The 26,197-nt window shown below is 39.9% G+C and overlaps 1 protein-coding gene across 1 annotated transcript; it reads right to left on the bottom strand.

The window, feature by feature from the left end:
• Positions 1-2,137: 2,137 nt before the first annotated feature.
• Positions 2,138-3,021, bottom strand: LOC149235149 (RING-H2 finger protein ATL8-like). Its single transcript, XM_089461297.1, has one exon. The coding sequence runs from the start codon at positions 2,888-2,890 to the stop codon at positions 2,216-2,218; it is 675 nt and encodes a 224-aa protein (XP_089317423.1). The 5' UTR covers positions 2,891-3,021; the 3' UTR covers positions 2,138-2,215.
• Between the last annotated feature and the right edge of the window lie 23,176 nt (positions 3,022-26,197).

Raw genomic sequence — 26,197 nt, 5'->3', positions numbered from 1 at the left:
TGCCATATAATATTTTTTCAGTTCATTTTCAAAACACTTTTTTCACCCTTACAAAATTCGTTGTTGATATTTTCGGATTCTATAATCAATTTTGAATTAAATATTCACATTTATATTATTGGTGGATTTTATATATATCTATATATATATATATATATATATATATTATCATTTACACTTATGAATTATTATTCTTGTATTTTAATAATCAATTTTGAATTAAATATTCAAATTTATTTTTTAATAATGGGAAAGACTAGTTCAGAGAAAAAACAATATTGACCTTCTTTTTAATACATATATATACATATCAGACACAGCTGATATCCATCACATCCAATCCCTCACATCATATACACATTCATTTACATTCTCAATGAAACTTTATATACTGCTGCACAGCACTACAAATAGGCACTCGATCGCTGATGGGGTGTGGCAGCCGATTTCCATTTCCAATCCATGGTTGATATTCTCGGATTCTAATAATCAGTTTTGAATTAATCATTCGTACTCGGGTAATTTCATTTTGATTTTAAGTTATAAGATAAATCCTTAATCAGTTTTGAATTAATCATTCGTACTCGGGTAATTTCATTTTGATTTTGATTTTAAGTTATAAGATAAATCCTTACGGACTATTTTCAAAATAAGATCAAATCTTTCCTATGGGATATTTTCAAAATAAATTAAATATAGTTTTTATAGGAAAATTTTATTTAAAAAAAAATCTGTTATTTTTTTAATAAATTAATAATATATATGTTTAAATAAATTATTTAATTTTAATTATATTGTAAATGAGAATGTTTTAGGATTATTTATATATTTTAAAATTATTTTTTATTATAATAATACTGTTGTTGAAAGAAAAATAATTATAAAATGAAATAAAAAATCTTATTTTATCAGATTTTTTTATAAAAGAATTATTTTTTCTATTATATTTATAACTATAATTAAATATAATATAATAAAAAAATATAAAAACAGGAAAGACAATGAACTTTCTAAATTTGGTTCCCAATTAAATCAAGATTAAATGGATTTCAACCTATTAAAAAAAAAAAAAAAACAAAAAAAACAAACCCTAAATCGATTATAACCATTTTTATTTTTTCATCATATTACCGTTATAAACATGTAATAGTTTGAACGTTTACGTTTTCTTTCGATAGCTTCATTGTTTAATTTGACGGGCGGTGAAAATGTAGTCGGTACCCAAAAAGCATTGTTTTCGTGTATGAACTTTCCATAATGGTTACATTCAACGGGCTGTGGCTGTGAAAAAGTAGACCGTACGGAGAAAACACTGTTTGGCTGCTGGGTTGGAATTTCAAAACGAACCCATCAAATTCGAGGGTTTTTCGGTCTTCACAATTTCAATTTTCAACCAAGAGTGTTAACGGTTATGCAGTCAGTCAAATCACCTCGTGAATTTGACCGTCAAATTCCATAACTGTTTTCGTGGACGAGAGTTTCAATAACGGTTACATTAGTCTACGGGCCCGAAAACTGGTTTTACTGGCCTTAGTGGAAGTTGGAATCAATTAGCATATTTGGCCACAATTCATAAGTTAAAAATAGTTTATGGATGTGGAGGAATTATTTAGACAGTCAAAAGTGATTGAAATTTGGATAAAAATTTCAAATTTTTTTGTAAAGCTAGTATTTGAATTGTGTTTTTGATGGTGGAAATAGATTCAACACCATAAACAATGTTCAGAGCATCTAAAATTTTGAAATTTAACCACTATAACTTAGATTTACTGGAATTTCCATAACTTTCTAGACAAAAAACAATCTAGTTACTACCACATAAGTTAATGTGTGGAACCATCATCATAACTTGCTTCATTCCTTTTACTTATTTCTCCTCTTCGATGCCGAGTGTTCAAACATTCACTCCCTAAATTCGCCCTAACTGGGAAAAAAATTGGTTTCGACACATAATCTTGAAATACATCTGAATGTTACATCGTTTCAGCTCATCAGGCTTATCATTAACAACAATTTTACATTTACATAGACTACGCCTCGATCTTGTCCAATCACATAGAACAGTGATGCGCCTACAGCTTTATTTAGTTTCAATACTATATCCAATCGCTTAATAGCCCCTCCAAAGACCCCGTAATATTTCCAATCATGGTCTTCTGGTCTCTGCAACCGCATCAACTGTTTCCATTTGGCTTCATTCAGTAAAACCCAGATGTTAAGAAGCTACCAATGTCGACACACCACCCAAAATATGGAAAGACTGAACAGCATGATTTGCTTCAATACTCTCATTTCCCTCACTAAGTTGCATCTGGGGCCTGTTGGCGGGCTCGGCTGCTGGCCGAGCGATGGGTGATGGTTTCTTCAACAAGATGCAAAGAAGAGAGTGTCGACATGAAGGACAAGAGGGATTTGAAAGCAGCCATCTGTCTATGCAATCGACATGGAAAATGTGACAGCATTCTGGTAATACCCTCACCTTTTCTCCGTCCGTGAATTCTGCCAAGCAAATAGGGCAATCCTTGCCTGCGAAGGGCGAGTCTATGTAGTACCTCGTTACCGGCAATGCCTTGATATGTATTTTCTTGATGGCAGTCTGAGTTCCTTCGACATCCTCATGGAGTGATGGCTCGGACACCACTCGCCATCGTGTACAGAGCAGTCTACAGCGGATGAGGGCACTCACCACCAAGGCGCATAGGAGGAAGCAGAACAAGGCCGAAACGATGATAGGTAAGATTAGGACGTACTTCGTGGTAACTACATAAGGAATCTCACTTAATACCTCTTGATACTCCACTGGCGCGCTGATGGGAGCGGATGGCTGCAACATCTTCCTATCTTCCAACAATCTCCTGCCATGAACAGAGAAGGAATCCATAATCTGCATTTTGCTGGAAAAGAACTCCAATCGTATCAAACCTCGATGCTGGTCCAGGCACAGTGGCCTCGCAAACCATTCACACTCTGGTGATTCAGTTGGGCACTATGATTGGAAAAGTATAATAAAAACCGAGGAAATTGTTGCAGAAGGAGCAGAGCATAGAAAAGCAGGAATTTTCGACTCTTAAATATTATGTCAACTGCAGCTCTAGAGGATATTGGGTCGGTAAAGGGGGGCCAGGTAAAGAAAGAGATATTAGTAGGTAAGACGCCCACAGAAAATCCCGCCCTATAAAGCCTCTCGCCTCCGCAGACGACAATATACCAAAGACTCTGGTCTCCGAAGTGAGTTACTTTCATTTATTGAAGTACGTGAGAAACCAATATACTCGAAATATATCTCCCAATATACTCAAAATATATATATCCAATCGGTTGTTAAAATTAAAAAATAAATAAATTAAATCTAAGAAAGACATAATTTCCAAACCCACAAAAATTAAAAGGGAATTAATGAAATATTAAAAAAAACGATTAGGAAAACAAACTTCAAAAACAATAAATTGAAAAAAAAAAAAATTAAAAAATAATAGTATTATTTATTTATTTATTTTATATAGTTTACAAATAGAAAAATTGGGACAGTCACATCAGATAATATTTTTTCTAAAATATATATATATATATATTATATATATATAATGATGATGGTGGTGGTGCTTAACATCCACTAAGACCAAATTGGTCTATCGGACTTATTTTCTTAGTCTTTAATTATCTGGCTCCTCGTCTTTCTTTGAAATTGGCGCTGTAGCTTTCTTTCTTTTCTCTACAGTCTTCCAACTTCTTTTATCTTGCATCTCCTTCATCTCTTCTGGTTCTTGGGACATTGGTGTCTTAACTTCCCGATCTATTGTGTTCGTTCTTTTAAAGATAATCGGAGAAAAAGTATAGACTAAAAAAACTGCTTTGCTGTTAAATAAAAATTAATTAAAAATATTTTAATAATAATTTTTTTATAAATAAAAAACTAATAACATAACCTAAAATAATTAAATTTTATTTTATATATATATATATATATAAAATAAACAATCGAATTAAAAATCTATATATGATTAATTAAAAAATATAAATAAGAGGAAAAAAATAATAATAACAATAAACAAACATATTATCTGCGGTGGTGGTGATGTATAGCCTTGCTCCCAGCGCAACGACTGCCACACAACTCGTTCTCAACATGTGCAATTGTTGCTACTTGCCTGCTAGGCAAAAAGGTTATAGGGGTAATTCCTGACATTGGCTTCTCTCTGATGGTTCTTTTGAAACTTTATGGGTTTAAAGGCAAAAGTTTGTGGGTTATAAAGTATTAAACATGTTATATGAGGTTGAAAAGATACAATGTAACATTCCATATAAAATATTTTATATTCATAATGTGAATGTGAGGGTGAGGGTGGAAAGAGATACGATACAAAACATAATATGTTTTTCATTACGTCTATATTTACATTTATCCCACACCTTATATGATAAAAGAGAAAATATTTAACATAATACTTCCTTATAATTTTACTTTCATTATATAAACATGATAGTGGTAATGAAAATAGATAAATAAAATATATAGTATAAAACTAAAGATTAAAAATTTATATTATACAAAACATAAAAGTAAAATAAAATATTAGAAAAACAGTTTAAAATTTATATTATACCTCTTCCAATATCCACCCTTACTTTTATATTATAAAAATAAAAATATTTTACATAATATTTTACTCATAATATTTTACCCATTTCAACTTCAACTATAATCTGTCACTCTCACTCCATAGGAAAGTTAAAAATTAGATATTATACAATCATATTATAATCATGAATATCATAATAAATGTATATTAACATTAATAGTATCAAAAAATAATATGACCTTTGTTAGCATCCAATATTATACTTTTTCAAATTTGATGAGCACAGTTTAGTTTTGATATTCACACTTTAATATTGAATGTTTACACTTTTTGGACATTTGGGAAACCCCTTTTTGACATTTAGGTAATTCGTTGTTGATATTCTCGAAATCCAATGATCACTTTTGAATTTTGGGAATCTAATGATCACTTTTGATTTAACTATTCGCACTTTCGGTAATTTTAATTTTTAATATCAGATCTTTCCTACAGGAATTTTTTGAAAATAAACTAAATATAGTTTTTAATTGAGAATTTTATTTTTTAAAAATCTTTTTCTTATTTACTTTTATTATTAATTAATAATTTTAAAATAATTTATTAAATTTAACTATTAAGTGAATTAATAATTTGAAAATAATTTAATTTTTTATTATTATAATAAATTTGTTTTTTAATTAGAATATATATTTCCCTAGATATTATATTGTTACAATATATTTAATAAAAATATTTGAAAATCCAAAATTTACATTATTATAATTTTATTTCTCATTAGATTTATAGATATGTAGATTATTGTTAATAGCATATTTGTGAATTAAAATCTTTAAAAAAATAGAGAACAATAAATAAAAGCTCACACACACATTTGACATATAATATGACTTCGGGAATTTTTAGGGAGAAAAGCCTAGCAGGAAGATGAGGCTCCTCTACTCCCTTTCTCTCAATAGAAAATGTCTACAAGTGCAAAGAAATATGGCCTATGGCCTATCGGCTACTATAGTGTATTAGTCCTCTTTCTGTGCTCTATCTCATATCCCTCTCGGTTAGTTTTCTCAGCTGTGGAACAAATGCAATCGAAAGAATGGAACCCATTTTCCTAGTGGCTCAGTTATAGCACAACTTGATAACCTACTAGTGGTTAGGTTTTCTTACCTCAGCTCTTAACATGAGCTATAATATAGACTCTTCTAGAGTTTTCTACATCATAATCACATGGATACCCACTTTTCCATGAAAAATGGGGGTCAACGTGGCATCTTCTCTAATTATGATGGCAAAAACAGGAAGGTGAACTTCTAAATGGATTAAATTTCTAATACAGAAACTAATTGAATTGATCTTTGCATAATTGGAAAGGTATTTTTGTGTAGAATATGAATAAAGGGTGTTTCCCTAATGCGGAAAATTTATACCCCCAAAAAAAGCTCATTTGATGCCTCAAAATGCTCCTAGAAGGTTTCAAACCCTAATTTGCCAAAATGGGTCCTACTAGTAAAAATGGTCTTAAAAGTTTATCCCTCCACTCTTTCCACTCTGGATAAATAGAGATGGATGACAAACAATACAATTAGCCATTTAGATCACACCTCCCATTTTTGGAGGATTTTGGTCCCCAAAGGCTTCCACTAGACATGGTGAGGAAATTTTCCCTCCATCTTGTCTCGGGTGTACCATTTAGCTTTGCGCGGAAGTTGTCCTTTCAACCCAATCTACCAAAGGTCATGTTGCCCCTATCTTGTAGTTCTAGACCTCATTTATAAAATTATATCTCTTGTCAACTCTTCCTGAGAATCTAGTACCGAATCCTCCACATAAGGTAGTATTTGTTTGATCCACAGGATCAAAAATATGCTCACAAATCAAAGTGGTCAAAATCACTCGAAACTAATTCCAAATCATAGATCTCATCATTTTGATTCCAACGATGCTTCAATATCCTCAATCCAACACTATATGTGAAATTTATCGTGTCTTGAAGTTGTTTACAAATAATTAAAAAGTAAACTTGCAGGGTTGATTGGGATACTGACTGGGCAGGGTGTACAAGTGATGTAGTATTGGCATCAACATGTGACTGTGCAAGGTATGATGTCAGATGGGCCAATCCTGTGCTAACACGTGGCAGGGTCATACAAGTTGGGTTGGCGAGATTTGATTAGTTGGTGTGTTTTTATTTTGGCCAATCATAGGCCACCACATGGCCCAATGAGAGGTCGCCACATGGCTTACGTATGTTGGGAAATTTTTTATAAAGGGGTTGAACAACCTCGGTGGGGTTTGACCGCTAGACCTCTGGCGAACTTACTAACGGCAAAACCATTGAACCAAACATGTTGCTCGTTATAGCTATGGAATGAATTAATATTTAAATTTTAATTTTTTTATGGTTGGCAGGAGGGTCTGGGCACATGGTCCCAACTCCTAGTTACATGGATCCACATGAACCTTGCACAAAGGTGAAGGGGCCAAGAAGTTAGCCCTGGCCTTAGGTCATATTCAACCTACCAGATCTGTCAGTTGAGTATTTTAGAGGGGCGGATAAGCCCTATCCCTCGGTCCCAACTGTCCCACGTAACCAATGGCGAGACCATCGGGAGGAGGGCTAGGACATGGAGCCCAGCCCTAGCCACATGTGTAACACATCACTAATCATAGGGCTTAAAAATACGCACTTAAAGCCTCATTGACACATTTAAACTCATGAAATTTTGCACCTTTTGCGTGGGATTTCCTTTGTTCTTGCACCAATTTGTTGCTCGGTGTAAAATTGGGTTCGTCAGAGAGAAGTTGTGTCATTTTGCAGAACATGTAGTAGGGAAATTGAGAAAGAGGCCTAACTTGGTCATTTTTTAGCATTTTTGAGCCCATGAAGAGCCTACAAAGGGGTTTTTGGGTGTTTTGGACACAATGGTAGCATTATTTTTGTGAGTTGATCTAATTTATATTTTGAGCATATAATAGAAAGGGCCAAAATTGGAAGCTAAACCCAGAGACATAGGCTAGGAGTGGTGAACTCCGTCATCAAATTGTTGTTGTGTGATGTTTTTCATTGTTCATTTTTTATTTTTTTTATAATTTCTAGAAAACTTAACTAAAAACACTACGTTTTTGTGCTTTTGCAACTCTATCCATTGACCATAAGACATAAACTTGCTTGCAAACTTTTTAAAGAAAAATTCAAGTTTTTAATTTCAGATCAGTTTGGTACCAGAGCATGGTTGTTTTGAAGGTTTGACTATGTTTTCAACTATTTTCTTGATGATTACAAGGTTAAAGTTGAAAATAAGAGAAGTATTTATTGAAGAACCAAACTCTCTAATTGGTTCAAGGAGGTGAAAAACTCCTCAAACTCCACCATTCACGGAACATAAATAAGGACATGAGATAATGTTTGAGGATGACAAAGATTTCAGAAAAGGTTTTCTATGATATGTCTAAGATGGTGAAAGTTCTATATGAAGAGATAACAACAAGGTTGCAAGGAAAGATTTCAAATCATCCAAAAGTTAATAGTGGTGACGGGAGAAAACCTCGACCTACACTAACTCCTTCACCTTCATCTTCATCTCCTTCCTCACCTGAACATACTCATATAAGATCTCTAAAAGGACATGCTAAGTCTACTTTGCTTAAGCTTGATGTCAAGTTTGAATTCCCTATGTACAATGGAGAAGTAAATGTTGAAATGTTGGATAGTTGGGTTCGTCAAATTGAAGCTTATTACAATATTCAAAGGTTTAAGGATGATGTGGCCAAGATCGGGCTTGTTTCTCTTCCTTTGGAAAGTGTAGCTCTCATCTGGTGGGAGGCTAGAACTCAAGAAGATTTCAAGAAAAGTGGTAAACATTAGGGGAAGTTTGAGGTATTAAATGGGCCTCCTAAGGAAATTATAAAATAATAGTGGAAATAATAAAATAGGATAAGATTACATCATAAAATTTTAGAGGGAATAAAGAAAAAAATATTTTTTCAACTCGTATTTTCAACATATCTCCCTACGGGTTTAGTCAAATTTCGAGCGGAAACACTCATTGGATGCATAATTTGATTCCTTGTCCAAGAAGTACCCATGTTGCATATGTTTGATGGACACTGCTACACGAAAAATTAGAAATACATGAAAACACGTGATTTCATGTATTTCTCTTTTTTGTGTAGTAGGGTCCATCGAAAGTATGCAACATGGGTACTCCCTGGATGAGGAATTAAATTTTTCATCTAACCAGTACTCCCACTCAAAATTTGAGTAAAATTGTAAGGAGATAAGTTGAAAATATGAGTTGAAAAAGTAGTTTTATTATTTTATTATTTTTAACCTTTTTACTTTTTTACTCCAAAAGTGGTGAATCATCCCCCATGGTTGACATCATCATCTTGAATCTTATTGGTTATTATAAAGTTTATTTTGGTTGTACATTTTTCTTAGGAGGCCCATCTTAGACCTCAAAATGCCCCTAATGATTATCTCTTCTTGGGATTTTGTAGTTGTAGTAATAAGGAAATTTTATGCATTAGCTTACATGCAAAAAATTATGGATTGAAAATTTTTTAGACAATCTAAAAGTGAGAGTGTTCAAAGTTACACCCAAGAATTTAGAAACAGAGCTTTAATCTTGGGTGTTGATTTTTCTTCATAGGACACTGTCCTTAAATACATAGGCGGATTACATAGTTATCTGAGGCATACAATTGTTATGTTTAATCCCACAAATCTAGATGAAGTATGTGTTCATGCAGCTCATTTAGAAGTAAGAGGCAATAATTTTCCTCAATAAACTAGCAACAATCCATCCAAGTATCGAGACAAAGGAAAGGGTAAGTTTAAAGGAAAAGGAAAAAATAATGCTATAGTCAAGAAAGAGGGAGAGAAACTTACCTGTAAACATTTTTCAAAATAAGGACATGATGAAGTCAATTATTGGAAACTACATCCAAAAATGAGACCAAATAAGGCTAACAACAAGGGGAAACAAAAATTGTTGCAACCACTCAACAAGATCTAGGATTTGATTCAAGTGATGAAACCAAAATCATAGCCATGGGAATGAAAAGTAAAGCTTCTATTTCATGTACTAGTTCTTCTAGTAATCCTATTGAGTCTCAAAATGATAAAGAAAGAATCGATCTTTTCCATATCAGGGTCATTACAAAACATACAAAAGTTGATACATTGTTTGATAGTGGATTCGAGGTCAACCTTATTTATAAAGCTATTGTTAAGAAACTAAACTTAGAAACTACACCTCATGCTAAACCTTACCCTTTGGGTTGGGTATGTGAAAATTCCAAATTGCAAGTGACAAGAAAGTGTAAAATCAAATTCGCCATCACTGCAAAACTTTATTGATGAGGTAGAGCTTGATGTTGTACCCCTTGACATATGCATAATGATTTTAGGGAGTCCATATTCGTATGGCCAGAAAGCCATATTCTATCGTTATGAGAACAAATATCATCTTTTTAAAGATGTAATTGATCATATTGTTAGAGCACATCATAAGAAGATGAACTTATCTCATGTAAGTGTTGGTCAAATGAAAAGGCTTGTAAATTCTAGTAATAATTTTGTATTGTTGATTATCAAACCTAAATATACTACTGAATGTGAAACTTTCAAAGGATGTGATTAAAAAATCAAGGATTATTGGTGAGCTCCAGTATTGTAGCAATAATGCTACAACTCCTGGGGCTTCCTGTCTCTTAATTTTATCAACCCGGTAGTTCGTACAAACTTGGAAGCGACGGTGCTGTATGCACAAGTACTAGCCCTTGTCGCAGCTGTCACTTGGTTAGCTGGCACAAGTCCACTAGGGCTTAAGCCAACTTCTATAGGCTCACAGAAGAAGCTTTATCAATGATGGACGAAAGCTAACTCAAAGGAAGGCTACGCTGCTTGACAAACTGAATCAAAAGCATGTAAATCCATGAAACCCTAATTTAACTAGTCTATCTTCTATAATGCAAAGAATGTGGATGCAACTCCTATGAATGCTGTCATTACCTCTAACAAGTGTAAATGCATGGGTCTAAGCTACTTGCATCATGAGAAATGTGTTTTTGTGTTTTTCCTTTAGGTGTGTGGAATGAGTGTGAACTTGGCCTAATTAGGGTTTGATTGTGCAGGTGGGATGGAGAAGGAAGGAAAGTGTGGGACAGGTTGGGGAGGCTAGGAGAGGTTCCTAAGGATCCTTAGCACCCATCCACAGAGGTCCCTCACGTTCAGAAGCTCGGCAACGAAGTGAATGGCCTCCTACAGGAAGGCTGCAGGGGATCCTACAGGATACTCTGTTTTCTACAGGATGGTTGTGCACGTCTACAGGATGGTTGGCCGTGGAGGTTTTTAGGAGTTGATGGAGTGTTGGAGTGGTGTGGGAGGCTAAGGGAGATGGAGATGAACCTAATGATGTCTTAGGAAATGGCAAGTCAGACGAAGGAAGGGTGCATGCAATGGGTTGATGTTTTGGAAGGGTGGAATCAACGAGAGTGAAGGAGATGGAGCTGTACGTGAAATGAGAGAGTTGGAGGGCAAGTGAGTGAGATAGAAGGTGAATAGAACTTGCAGGTGGATGGAGAAAACGACGAAGGAAGTGGCTTGAGAAAGAGCAGTGTAAATGAAACAAATGACCTGTGCATCAAAACAAGAAATTCATTAACCTATTATGCCATGAAACCTACAAATCCGAAATGGAAAACAAGAAATGAAACTAATGCGTGAGAGTGCAGTATGGATCAATGTCGAGAATGTATGAGTGGATCTTTAATACAAATGTTCATGTGGCAGCTTGCGTGGAGATGAAACGACTGCTGTTCTTTTTGGTGGCTGATCATGGTCTACACCCCAATCCCAAACAGTGAGATGGCAGTGAGCCTTTACAACCTGTTTTTGTTGGAGCTCCAAGAGATTTATTCTACCAACCTATCAAACTTGAATACTGAAAGCAAAGCATCATACCAGTCCTATCTATGCTAATGAAAACAATTAAACTAACAAGCTGGAAATCCGAATTGCATAGGAAACTAAACAAACTCAAGTGCTGGAACTAATGGTAAATGCATTACAACACTGAGGAGGTCTATGGCTCTCAGGTTGGGCCCTAACCTGAGAGCTATAGCTCCTTGAGAAAACTCAGAACTAACTCAAAAGTGGCCTTCTTTACTCATAATCTGATAACACGCCAAACTGGCTTACAAAAGAGAACGAAACTTGAGCTGTGCTCCAAAATTACAATAGTAATACGAGAGTTTCAACAACCTAACCAAGGCTAAGGCCTCTATACTTATACAAAACGATGCTCCAACAAGTATCCATGATTCTAGGAGCTCGGCTGTTCAATCTATAGTTTAACTGCTGATCCTGTAGGATGATCATAAATGCTGTTTCCTGTAGAGTAGTTTTGAACTGCTGTTCCTGTAGAACAGCTGGCCGTGTATTAAGCTCGGAGGGAGGATGGAGTGGGGCTCGGAGTTCTTGGTGAGGATCACGAGGAATGTCCCCCAAGACCGTGGACAACCTCTCCTTACGTCAGCAATGCCAACTCGTTGTCTCCTTGCCACCTTTTCGTTGTCTTTTGCTCCCTTTTAATGCCAAAACCCGGAATCACAATGCATTAGCTACGTAGATAAAGTGCCTATCCTTTCTACTACAAACAACATGAATAAACTAAGAAGTGTATGCATAAACAATAAAAATGAATGGTTTGAGCAAGCAAAATAGGCCAAAAATGAGCCCAAATTGTACCAAAATTGGGGCTCATCATCACCCCCCAGCTGAACCATTTGCTCATCCTTGAGCAACCTTGCCCCTGCTCCTCGTCCTTGGCCGAGGACTCTGGACCGGAACAGGCTGTTTCTTTTCTGCTTTTGATGGCCTTGCCTTTTCTGCCCCTGATGGTGATGAGGGTGATGCTTCCTTCCCTTTTTCTATTTCTTTGAGTCGGGCTTCAGAAGGCGACTGGCCTATCTTTCGTGTCCAGGAAGTTATTTTTGGGCTCCCCTTTTCGGGGGTATCTGATGGTTTAGAGGGGGTTCTTGCACTGGGTGAAGTGGGTACATCCCCTGAAGTGGTATGGCCGCTGGGTGAAGGCTGTGGCTTGCTCGGGGACATCCTCTTGCTTCTCCTGGCTTCAGGTGGCAGAGGGGTCTCCCTCTCCCTTTTCTCTTTCGGTTTTGGAGGTGTGCTGAGGGCAGCCAGTGCCGCTGCTGCCTCCTTATCGAGGATGTCAGCCTTCTCTTTCTTGTGTTTTTCTCCCTCGGAGCTCCTTGTAGAGGGTCCCTCCTTTTTTGATTTCAGGCTTCCTGTGGAAGACCCTGCTTTGCCCGCTTCCGGGCTTCCTGTAGAAGATTCTTTCTTTGTCTTCGGGCTCTCTACAGGAGGCTGTTTCGCAATGACCTTCGGGCCTCTTGTAGAAACCCCTCTTTCCAATCTTGGGCTTCTTGTAGAAGCCCCTGTCTCTGTCTTCGGGCTTCCTGTAGAAGCCTCTTTCTCCGTTTTTGGGCCTCCTGTAGAAGCCTTGGTTGTTGCTCTTGGGCTTCCCGTAGAAGCCTGCTCCTTACTGATCTTCGGGCTTCCTGTAGAAGCCTTTGTCTTCGTTTTCGGGCTTCCTGTAGAAGCCTGTTTTTGTGTTTTCGGGCTTCCTGTAGAAGCCTGCGCTTGCGTTCCTGTAGATGCAACTTCCGCCACCTTTTCTTTCTTGGCTGCATGGATTTTGCTTTTGGTTTTGCCTGCAGGAGCTGTCGAGGTGCTTGGGCTGGCAGGGACCACCTCAGTTTTGACTGCCCTGCTTTTCAACCTCTGTTCCCTTGCTGACAGGATGGGGGTGTCTTCTTTTGCTTTGTCATCCTCTCCCTCCTCCTTCTCTTTTCGTTCTTTCTTCTGTGATGGAGTCGGGGCCTTTTTGCTTTTCCCTTTCTTACTCTTGGCTACGGGCTCTTCTTCTTCTTCACCGCTAGAGGGCCCTGTCTCTCCAAGCAACATTTTTATGTCCCCTTCTCTTGTTAAGTTCCTAAATGATTCCCATGCGAGGGGGACTTTATATGAGCGGAGAGCATCCTCCACGAGCAATTTTATCAGCCCATGATGGGCTATCTGATCAGGGATTCCGTCCTTGAGCTTTGTAGAGCACTTTATCAAGGACTGCAGTAAAAAGTAAGGAATGCTTAGCCTCTGTGCTGCAGGGAGGTCAATCTGGTGTCGTAGTTCGTTGAGCAGCCGGAAGTGATACGCATATATGATGCTGTAACGACCCTCACAGGTGATATATTTCATAATTTGAAAACTGACTTCGTGCCACGGTGGTGACAGGCTGGTCCTTTTCACCCCATTCTTGTCCTCTGTGAATGATTCTTCAGGCGGGAAGAACTCCTTCTTTGCTTGCTGGCTCTGCTTCCGCTCTTCTTTATCCCACGGCAGACCCATGGGCAGCTCTGTAATCCGACTGATATGCTCTGGGGTGAGTTTGAGGCTGAGACCTCTGAAGGTTACCGTGGCCAATGTCTGTGATTTAGGCTGCAGAGCTCGCAAAAATTCCTCGGCTACTTCATCATCGTAGCCCTGTAGTTTTTCACAGAAAGGCATCCATTGTGCTCTAGTGAAGAGCTCAACCACTGCCGGGTTTCTCCTTAATGCATTTGAATTAGTGGGCTCTCACCTGATAAACCCGCCAGGCATGATGAACACAGTGGTTTATACCAGAGGTGGTGGATACACAGGAAATTCGGTCTTATAGACAGAGTATGCAATGAATTCACAAAACCACAGTCTAATTATGCAGCTATCCTGTAGGAGCGATAGTATAGGCACGGCAATCCAATTCTTTATGACCACACTGTGACTAATGGCCTTGCCACCTTTAAAAAACCAATTGCGGAAGGAGTTGCAGGGTTACCTCTTTTCTGCCACCTTTTTTACGTGAAGACTTCACCTTCCTGTAGAGCCGCGTTCCTGTAGAAACTGCTTCCTGTAGGACGGCGTTCCTGTAGAAACTGTTCCTGTAGGAGCAGTGCGCAGGCTTCGGGAAGAGCTTTAGTTGGCTGGCGGTCGAGAGGTGCTTTACCAGCGTTCAGGTAGCCGAGAGCTCGGTGTATCAACATGCAAAGGTAAGCAGAGGATCTACTTGAGTTTTGAAGTGCGGTTGATGGAGATACACGCTTAATCGAGCCGATTAGATTTTGAATCGGCGCAGCTCGTGGCGCGGGGGTAAGCTGTCCCCGCCGGACCGTTGGGTGACGTCACCCATCATCCGCCTGCACATTCGTTTGTTGCCGCATTCATTCCCACAGATCTGCCGCCGCCCTTTTCGGTTAAACTTCACTTCTCGGTTGACGGGACTGATCTTCACGTGCTTGCTGCGTGTTTCTTTCGTCGTGGTTGCCACCTCGTCCTCTGACTATCCCTTTACTAACCGACGTGGCCAATCACTGGCCTTTAGGCCGCTCAACCATTCACCTTTATGCCATGCAAAACAAATCGAAGTAATAATCATGCAGTTTGATGGAGAGAAGGATTAGAACACTTACCTGCGCGCGGCTGCACATGATTTCCAGTTTTTTGAGCGATGGATCTACCTGCCGCATGTTCTTGCACATTCCTGTAGGCTCGTGGTTACAGGATGCTGGCGATGGAGTGACTGGTTCTGCGTTCATGCGCCCGTGTTTGATCTCAGATGGCGGTGCTGTGAACGGTCTTCACTTGAGCAGGTTGAACTGTTACAGGATCCCCGCGAGGGGTCTTGTCACCGTTCTTTCTCCTCGGGTGTATGCTGCATGCTGGCGGTTCTGGCTTCTCGATCACGATCCCAGCGCTTCTGATGTATCAACGTGGATGTGGTATGGTTCTCGGTGCCTAGTTTTTCTTTGACAGATGCTTTCTCACGAGAACTGATTACTTTGTTGTGCTGCTGCAGGGATCTTGGTTGCATGGCGACGAGGATGGTGGAGGACGATAATGGCAATGTTCAGGGGTGCCATCATTGGCATGCATGCATTCAATCCACTCCTCAGTCGCTAGATCTTCAATTGAAACACATTTCGGCCATCGTAACCTTCTACAGGAAGTTTCCTGTAGAACACAGAGCTTCCTGTAGAAAATTGGCACTTTCCTGTAGAAGGTCCGCGTCTTCATGTAGGAAGACTGTCTGTTCCTGTAGGAAGACTGTCTGTTCCTGTAGAAAAACTGTATCCTCCTGTAGAAGATCCAAAGCATGATAATAATTGCACATACCTTAAAAAACATTGCTGTTCTTGGAGGAGGTGCTGATGACATCCTTTGCTAGCATGATGAAGGCCCCTGGCTTGGAGTGGAGAGGCTTCTTCTCCTCCATAGAACATCTGCATGCAAACCTTTTATGGTGCTGATTGCTTTTTTTTTTTTCTTTTTCTTTTTTTTTTAGAAAGACAATAGGAGCGCCTTAATGAGGTTTTCACCCCTACTGCCTGCCTTGGGTGCCTCAGAGAGGTTTTCACCCAAGGATCTTTATTTTTCTCTCTTTTCTTTTTCGAAAGACAATAGGAGCGCCTCAATGAGGTTTTCACCCCTACTGCCTGCCTTGGGCGCCTCAGAGAGGTTTTCACCCAAGGATCTTTATTTTTCTCTCTCTCTTTTTTTTTTTTTTTTTTTTGTGTTTTAGATCCTTCAGGGTATGCCCAAAGTGGAGGCAGAACCCTTCTCTATGACCAAAACAGATTTCTCCATAGTGCTGATAAACTCTTGTCTTGAGAGAGGTCTTTTGTAGATCTTCAATCGGTGCCCATTGACAAGCATGGGAATGGATTCTTCATCAATGGTTCGAATGAGGACAGATCCATTGTCATGGCACTGTTCCACCACATATGGTCCTAGCCATCTGGTTCTCAACTTCCCCTTGAAATCTTTGAATCTGGAATCATACAACAAAGCCCAATCTCCCGGCTGAAATTGCTTGTCATGGAGATGTTGGTCATGCCACACCTTCCTCTGAAGTTGAACCACTTCTGAGTGAAGGAGGGCCTGCATGCGGTGTTCATCCAGTCCATTCAGTTGCAATAACCTTTCTTGCTGTGCATGGCTGAGATCTAGGTCCAGCTGAGCTGCCAACCTCAAAGTGTTATACTCAAACTCAATGGACAGCAAAGCTTTCTTCCCATAGACCAGCTCATAAGGTGTGAAACCGGTGGTGGTCTTCCAAGTGGTGTTGTAAGCCCATGTGGCTTCAACTAGGCGATCTGCCCAGTCTTTTCTGCTGCTGTTTACCACTTTGGTCAAGATCCCTTCTAGAGCTCTATTGGTGACTTCCACCTGCCCATTTGCTTGAGGATGATAGGGGGTGGAAGTCCTATGCTTGATCTTGTGATGAGCTAATAGATCTTCAACCAAGTTGGAGGTGAACTGGCTCCCTTGATCGGTCACCAGCTCTCTTGGGTAGCCAAACTTGTAGAAGATGTTCTCTCTTAAGAACTCGACCACCTTTTCTTTTGTTGCTGCTTTGATTGCTTTAGTCTCTGCCCACTTTGTCAAGTAGTCAGTACACACAATGATGTAGGATCTCTGCCTCGAAGAGGGATTGATTGGGCCCACGAAGTCCATGCCCCACTTCTCAAATGGCTCGAGAGTCACTTGAGGTTGGAGAGGCATCTCATCCCTTGGGTCGGTTTCCCCATTCTTTGGCATTGGTCACACTGGCTAACATATCTTCTGACATCTTGATGAAGTGTGGGCCAATAGTAGCCTGCCTGCAGGATCTTGAAGGCAGTTCTCTTTGATGCAAAATTTCCTCCACAAGGCCCATCATGACAGGTGAGGAGAATGTCAAAGACTTCCTCCTCCCTTACACAACGCCTTAAGATCTGATCGGGGCCAAGCTTGAACAGGTTGCCCCCAATCCATGTAAATGAGGCACTCTTTCTGATGATTTTGCTCTTCTCTTTTGAAGAGAGGTGCGGAGGAAACTGAGCTGAAACAAGGTAGTTTGCTATATCAGCAAACCATGGAGAGAGTACTGAGATAGCAAACAGATGCTCATCAGGCATCTAGTCATCCACCGTCCCATCTTCACCTGCAGACAAATCCAATCTAGACAAGAAGTCAGCAACAACATTTTCTTTTCCTGGTTTATCAACAATGGTTAGATCAAACTGCTGCAATAAAAGTAACCATCTAATGATACGAGCATTCACATCTGGTTTATTCATCAAATATCTAATAGCAGCATGGTCAGTATGTACAAATGTTTGATATCCGGTAATGTAATGACGGAACTTGTTTAGTGCATGGACTACAGCTAAGAATTCCTTCTCGGTTACCGTGTATTTCAACTCGGCTTTGGACAAGTTTTTGCTAACGAAGTAAATGGCATATGGAAGTTTTTCCTCAATTTGTCCTAAAGCTGCCCCTATGGCTTTGTTTGAGGCATCAGTGTGGATGTGGAAAGGTAGGGCCCAGTTTGGACCTCTCAAGATTGGTGCAGACACCAACTTGTCCTTTATCTCATTCAAACTCCTCTGACAATCGTCAGTCCACTTAAACTCCACATCTTTTGCCAACAAACCAAACAATGGTGAGGCTAACTTGCTGAAGTATTTAATGAACCTTCAGTAGTATCCTGCTAATCCCAAGAAACTCCGGACATCCCTTACTTTTTGAGGAGGTGGAACCCTCTTGATGAGAGCAATTTTGTTAGGATCCACCTGCAATCCTTGAGAAGAAATGGTATGGCCTAGCACTGTCCCTTCAGTCATTAGGAATTCACATTTCTCAGGGCTAAGGGACAAGTTCATCTCGATGCACTTGGTTAGGACCTTTCCCAAGTTGGACAATGCTTCCTGGAAGTTGGCCCCATAAGGGGTAAAGTCATCCATGTAGATTTCCACTGCATCATGGACCAACTCCGAGAAGATGCTCAAGACAGCTCTCTGAAAAGTAGCAGGAGCATTGCATAGCCCAAAGGGAAGGACTCGGTAGGCAAAGGTACCCCAAGGACAAGTGAAGGTGGTCTTATCTTGGTCTTCCGGGCTGATTTGGATTTGATTGTACCCGCTGAACCCATCCAGGAAAGAGAAGAACTTCTTTCCTGCCAGTCCATCCAACACTTGATCTATGAAAGGTAGAGGGAAATGGTCCTTCTTGGTAGCTTTGTTCAGCTCCCGGTAATCTACACAGATCCTCCACTTCCCATTCTTATTGGGAACCAACACTAGAGGGGACACCCATTCACTATCTGAGATGGGGTAAATGAATCCGGCATCCAACAGTTTTTGCAATTCTTCCTTGACAATGTCCTTAAGGGCTGGATTCATTCTCCTCTGGGGTTGCCTAACTGGTTTACAATCCTCTTTGATGTATATATGATGGGTACAGACCGAGGGGTGGACTCCTTTCATCTCCTTATAGCTCCAAGCAAAAGCATCTAAGTGGCTGGCCAATAGGCTACACAACTCCTTCTCCTGGGAAGGAGATAGAGAGGAGCTGATCTTTAACGCTCTCTCAGGGCCGAACTCCACACTTTTGACTCTGGGAGTGACAGGGCTGGTTGTACAAAGATCCACTAAGGTGCTGGCTTGGGCATCCTCCACCAATTTTTCTAAAGGTAGTGCACTGGTAGGTGGGTTTTGGATCAAGTTCTCGATCAAATCATCCTCGGTTGGGGGATTTCTTCTATTGGTTTCTATGGTACATAGAGGTGCTGAATACACCTCGTCTTCTTCTCCTTCTTCCAACCAGAGTGGTAAGTCATGCTCTAAAGAGGGTTGGGCAGGAGGGTATAGGACAAGTTGCTTGGACATAGGACCATTTTTGATGGTCATGTTTCCTGCCCGACAACTTATGTAAGCATCTGCAGTAGCTAACCAAGGCCTTCCCAAGATGAGAGGATATCCAGTAAGCTTAGCCTTTGGTTGCAGGACCAGGAAATCCGCAGGGTATTCCCAAGAATCAATTGAGACCAAGACATCCTCCACAATCCCTTCGGGAGTCACGGTGGAGCGATCTGCTAACTGCAGTACTGTCGAGGTCTTTCTCAAGGAACCCTGAAGATTGAGTTTAAGCATGGTATCCCTGGTCATCACATTGATGGCTGCCCCCAGATCAATCAAGGTGTGGGGGATAATGGTGCCATTGATGTGTACATCTACTACAGGACTTCCAGGATCTAGGTACTTTGGGCAGATGACTTGTCCTAGCATAAGGTCAGACAGTTGTCCTATGACATTGATAGTTGAGGCATCTTTCTTCCGTCTGCCTGGGTGTTTGAAACACTTCTCCTTAATCAGCTTGTTATATATTGGCACATCCTTGATGGCTTGGAGAAGTGGGATTTTTACACACAACTGTTTGAGCTCACCCAAAAGCTCATCTTCTTCTGGGTTCGGTTGTGTGGTGGCTGTTAGTCTCTCAGGAAAGGGTGGAGTAGGCTTTGGTTCACTCTCCTGATGGGTTTCCTCATCCTCTGGGGGAGGAGGTTGGCGATCTGGAAGAGTCTTTCCAGATCTAAGATTGATCTCCTGGATCTCCACAGCGTAGGTAGGGCATGAGGTCTCCCCAGTATATACCTGCTGAGCCTGTCTATTGTTGGGGTTCGGGTTCGGTTGAGCAGGCATCTGAGGTTGCCTTGGAGGAGCAGGAGGTAAAGGCTGAGGTTGAACTGGTGGTGGAGGCAAAATGGCAGGAGGAGTGTTGTATTGGGGCCTCCACCCCGACTGAGGAGCACTCCATTGAGGCTGCGACTGGGTATGTGAGTGATATGGGTGAGAAGTAGGTTGAGTAGGGTACTGAGGTGGATAAGACCATGGAGGAGGCATGGACCAGGAAGGATGAGCAGGGGGACCCCAGGAAGGCATGGGAGTCAAGTGGTTGGGGTTGTAATAAGCTTGAGATGCCCCTTGCATCCCCTGCTGATAAGGTCTAGATCCTTGAGGCCTCCTTTGGTTGATGAAGTAGAGAGGTTCAGTGGGGGCTTCAGTTCCTTGGTACATGGCTTTAAACCCAGGCAAGGTTGGACACTGATTTGTTGGGTGGTCCTCCTCACAAACGAAACACACTTCGACCGAATGCAATGGACATTCGTTCTTAGGGTGTCTTCTGGTGCACCTAGGACAGAAGACAGCCAAGGCTCTCTCAGCTTCCTCTTTCTTTTGCTGGATCCTGAATGTGTCCAGCTGCATGGCAATGGTATGTCTCACCTCACTCTTAAGATCTTCTAATTGGTTTGTAAGCTCATGTTTGGAGAAAGGGACACCGGTGGAGAGGAGGTTTCCTCTACCTCGTTTTCTAGCTGCCCTGGAATGATTTCGAAACACAGTCTTGATGTCCTCATAAGGCAGTTGGTAAATGTCCCCCCCAGCTAACATGTGAAGGGTGTCTAGGAGATCTTCAGGGACTCCTCGGAGTAGAACCAACTTGAGGGATTCAGGTTCAAGTGTGCATCTGGCCCGTTTATAGCTAAGTTGGAACCTCTCCTCATAGTCCTCTAAAGACTCATCATTCCCCATGGTCATTCGAAAGATCTCTCCCTTGGTTTCCTTGGACCTACAATAATCCCTATACTTGGTATTGAAGGCTTGCTGCATCTGAGCCCAAGTGGTGATGCTATTCCCAGGTAATCCCATGAACCAGCGTAGTGCTGCATCCTTAAGAGTGGAAGGGAAAAGCTTCAACTTTTGCTCATCCTCAGTATAGTCATAGGTTCGACAAAGGACAGCAAACTCAAACAAGAAGGTATCAGGATCCTCAGTGGTCAGCCCATGGAAGTGAGGCAAGGCAGAGGGGCTAATGTTTTTCATTTTCATATCCCCATTGGTCTCTCGGATGGAGAAAGCTCCTTCTATTCTCTCATCTTCTCTCCTGTTATCAGCCATGGCTTCAGATGGAGTGGTTTCTAACTCTTCTTCTTCTATAGGGTCTTGGTATATCTCGGGATGTTCACCTATAGGTTCCTCTGGGTCACTGTCACCACCGAAGAGTGAAGGGTGACTAAGTGATGTGGTGGGGGTGTTTGGTAGGAATTTGCCTGATCTATCTCGGTTCCTACGAGGCATGAAATGGAAAAGAATTCTCTTTTTTGATTGCTTTTGTTTTTCTCCTTGTACCTGCAAAACTGAAACAAAGTGATCTACAACTAACTAGATTACTCAAATGAAATTTGCGGAATTGGAAATATTAATCTAGGAAAGCAGGAAATATTAATCTAGGAAAGCAGGAAATACTAATCTAGGAAAGCAGGAAATACTAATCTAGGAAAGCAGGAAATATTAATCTAGGAAAGCAGGAAATACTAATCTAGGAAAGCAGGAAATACTAATCTAAGAAAGCAGGAAAGATTAGTCTAGGAAAGCAGGAAAGTCTATGCTACTTTTGCAGAATGGAAATGAAGCAAACTACTTAGCAGAGGGTAAGAGTAGGAAAGTAGAGGAAAAGCAACAGGTGCTAATACTCTGACGCTTCCCCGGCAACGGCGCCAAAAAGATGGTGAGCTCCAGTATTGTAGCAATAATGCTACAACTCCTGGGGCTTCCTGTCTCTTAATTTTATCAACCCGGTAGTTCGTACAAACTTGGAAGCGACGGTGCTGTATGCACAAGTACTAGCCCTTGTCGCAGCTGTCACTTGGTCAGCTGGCACAAGTCCGCTAGGGCTTAAGCCAACTTCTATAGGCTCACAGAAGAAGCTTTATCAATGATGGACGAAAGCTAACTCAAAGGAAGGCTACGCTGCTTGACAAACTGAATCAAAAGCATGTAAATCCATGAAACCCTAATTTAACTAGTCTATCTTCTATAATGCAAAGAATGTGGATGCAACTCCTATGAATGCTGTCATTACCTCTAACAAGTGTAAATGCATGGGTCTAAGCTACTTGCATCATGAGAAATGTGTTTTTGTGTTTTTCCTTTAGGTGTGTGGAATGAGTGTGAACTTGGCCTAATTAGGGTTTGATTGTGCAGGTGGGATGGAGAAGGAAGGAAAGTGTGGGACAGGTTGGGGAGGCTAGGAGAGGTTCCTAAGGATCCTTAGCACCCATCCACAGAGGTCCCTCACGTTCAGAAGCTCGGCAACGAAGTGAATGGCCTCCTACAGGAAGGCTGCAGGGGATCCTACAGGATACTCTGTTTTCTACAGGATGGCTGTGCACGTCTACAGGATGGTTGGCCGTGGAGGTTTTTAGGAGTTGATGGAGTGTTGGAGTAGTGTGGGAGGCTAAGGGAGATGGAGATGAACCTAATGATGTCTTAGGAAATGGCAAGTCAGACGAAGGAAGGGTGCATGCAATGGGTTGATGTTTTGGAAGGGTGGAATCAACGAGAGTGAAGGAGATGGAGCTGTACGTGAAATGAGAGAGTTGGAGGGCAAGTGAGTGAGATAGAAGGTGAATAGAACTTGCAGGTGGATGGAGAAAACGACGAAGGAAGTGGCTTGAGAAAGAGCAGTGTAAATGAAACCAATGACCTGTGCATCAAAACAAAAAATTCATTAACCTATTATGCCATGAAACCTACAAATCCGAAATGGAAAACAAGAAATGAAACTAATGCGTGAGAGTGCAGTATGGATCAATGTCGAGAATGTATGAGTGGATCTTTAATACAAACGTTCATGTGGCAGCTTGCGTGGAGATGAAACGACTGCTGTTCTTTTTGGTGGCTGATCATGGTCTACACCCCAATCCCAAACAGTGAGATGGCAGTGAGCCTTTACAACCTGTTTTTGTTGGAGCTCCAAGAGATTTATTCTACCAACCTATCAAACTTGAATACTGAAAGCAAAGCATCATACCAGTCATATCTATGCTAATGAAAACAATTAAACTAACAAGCTGGAAATCCGAATTGCATAGGAAACTAAACAAACTCAAGTGCTGGAACTAATGGTAAATGCATTACAACACTGAGGAGGTCTATGGCTCTCAGGTTGGGCCCTAACCTGAGAGCTATAGCTCCTTGAGAAAACTCAGAACTAACTCAAAAGTGGCCTTCTTTATTCATAATCTGATAACACGCCAAACTGGCTTACAAAAGAGAACGAAACTTGAGCTGTGCTCCAAAATTACAATAGTAATACGAGAGTTTCAACAACCTAACCAAGGCTAAGGCCTCTATACTTATACAAAACGATGCTCCAACAAGTATCCATGATTCTAGGAGCTCGGCTGTTCAATCTATAGTTTAACTGCTGATCCTGTAGGATGATCATAAATGTTGTTTCCTGTAGAGCAGTTTTGAACTGCTGTTCCTGTAGAACAGCTGGCCGTGTATTAAGCTCGGAGGGAGGATGGAGTGGGGCTCAGAGTTCTTGGTGAGGATCACGAGGAATGTCCCCCAAGACCGTGGACAACCTCTCCTTACGTCAGCAATGCCAACTCGTTGTCTCCTTGCCACCTTTTCGTTGTCTTTTGCTCCCTTTTAATGCCAAAACCCGGAATCACAATGCATTAGCTACGTAGATAAAGTGCCTATCCTTTCTCCTACAAACAACATGAATAAACTAAGAAGTGTATGCATAAACAATAAAAATGAATGGTTTGAGCAAGAAAAATAGGCCAAAAATGAGCCCAAATTGTACCAAAATTGGGGCTCATCAATTATTTGGTTGAATCTGTTAACACTTATGGCAAGATGTCTCAAGAAATTGAAGGGCTTTCTCTTAAAATAGGAATCCAACATGAGATTCAATTGCAGCAGGATGCACCTCTTCCAAACATTGGCATGTACAAAATATTAGTTTTGTAGAATGAAAAAATCAAGTAGAAAATTCAAGAGATTCTTGAAAAAGGGGTCATCAAGCCTAACACATATCCTTGTGGGTCTCATATCATATTCGTTCCAAATAAGGATGGTACATGGTGCATGTGGGTGGATTTTATAGCTTTGAGCAAGATCACAATATATAATCATTAACCTCTTCCTCACATCGATGATTTGATAGATCAGTTAAAGGATGTTTTTTATTTCACTAAGATGGATTTGAGAAGCGGTTATCACCAAATAAGGATTGCTGAAGGTGATATTTGGAAGACTACTTTCAAGACAAACAAGGTTTGTTTGAATGGTTAGTTACGTTGAGAGTTATGAATGATGTGTTCAAACCATTCCTTTAAGATTTTTTCATTGTCTACTAAGATGATATTTTGATTTTCAGTCAGACTTGTGAAGAGCATGTCAAGTATGTGAAACAAGTTTTAGATATCTTAAATAAAGATAAATTGTTTTTGAAGATGTCTAAGTGTGAATTTGGGAAAACATCTTTGGTTTATTTAGGTCATATTGTAGGAGGGGGTGACTTGAAGATTGATCCCTCAAAAGTTGAAGTCATTGTGAATTGGCCTAAACCTAGCAATGTAACAAAATTTAGGATATTTTTGGGAGCAATCCAATATTGGAGAAAATTTATAGCTAAATTATTACTCATTGCACCACCATTACATATTTTGACCAGTGAGAAACAAGTCTTTTAGTGGGGAGGCAAGCAACATAAATCCTTTGATACATTGAAAGAGAAAACTTGCTCAACACCAGTTCTAACACTTCTAGATCTCAAGTAGCCATTTGAGATTCAAATTGATGTAATTGATTATTCCATGGAGTAGTTTGATGCAACATCGTAAGCCTATTTGTTATCATTCTGAATCCTTTACCAATGGTGTAATTAACTATCTAACTTATGATAAAGAGTGTATGATTTGGTACATAGCAAGAAGAAATGGAATAACTATTTGATGTGTAATGAAATGATTATTCATACTAACCATCAACCTTTGCAATATTTACAATTGCAAACCAAGCTACAACAAGCTCAACATTTCAGGTGGATGGGATTCCTGTAGAAATTTCATTTCATAATCAAGTACAAGAAAGGTATATACAACAAATTTGTTGATATCTTGTAAGGACCTATTGTTAATGAATTATCATTCTTAAGCATAAATCAATCTTGCATGAAAGTTATATTGAATAGTATGTTCAAGATGACTATTTTAAAGATGTTTATGCAACTTTTATTTAAGGAAATCATGCTGAAGAATTGGATTATCATGTTCATAACAAATTATTGTATCATATTATCAAGTTATGTGATCCATGGGGTGAAAGAGTAAATATCATAAGTGAAACCCACACTTCTCTTATAGCTGGTCACTTTGGTGTAGGGAAAAAAATGCAAAAATTCATAGGCATTGTTATTGGCCTTGCATGGATGAAAGTGTTTCAATATATGTAAGAGGATGTTCCATGTGTGCTATTAGAAAATCTAGCAATAGGAAATTGGGTTTGTACACTCCACTTCCTATTCCTTCTCATCCGTGGGAAAGTATTTATGTGGATTTTATAGGAGGAATACCATTGTGAAAGAAAGGTCATGATTATCAACATGTTGTTGTGGATCTTTTTAGAAAACCACATGTTTTGATGCCATGTAAGAAACATGTTACGACTGAATAAAATGCAATGATTTTCTTCCAAATTGTATGGGTTCACTTTGGATTTCCCACCTCTATTATTTCTAATTGAGATTCTTGGTTTGTCTACAACATTTTGTCAAGTTTATGGGAACTAGTGGATACGAAGTTGAAGAAAACCATAACATTTCATACACAAACCGATGGCTAGAAAAAAGTGGTAAACAGAACAGTGGCGCATCTCCTTCATGG

Source organism: Pinus tabuliformis, chromosome 8, assembly GCF_031772625.1.
Source record: "Pinus tabuliformis cultivar Carrire ecotype Pingquan chromosome 8, CPIR1, whole genome shotgun sequence".
In the NCBI taxonomy this organism is placed as follows: Eukaryota; Viridiplantae; Streptophyta; class Pinopsida; order Pinales; family Pinaceae; genus Pinus; species Pinus tabuliformis.
Note: the sequence above shows the minus strand (reverse complement) of the source record. Positions and strands in the feature narration are given on the sequence as shown.

Coding starts and splice junctions, on each gene's coding strand:
- LOC149235149 (XM_089461297.1), bottom strand. CDS start 2,890: ATGCAGATTATGGATTCCTTCTCTGTTCATGGCAGGAGATTGTTGGAA.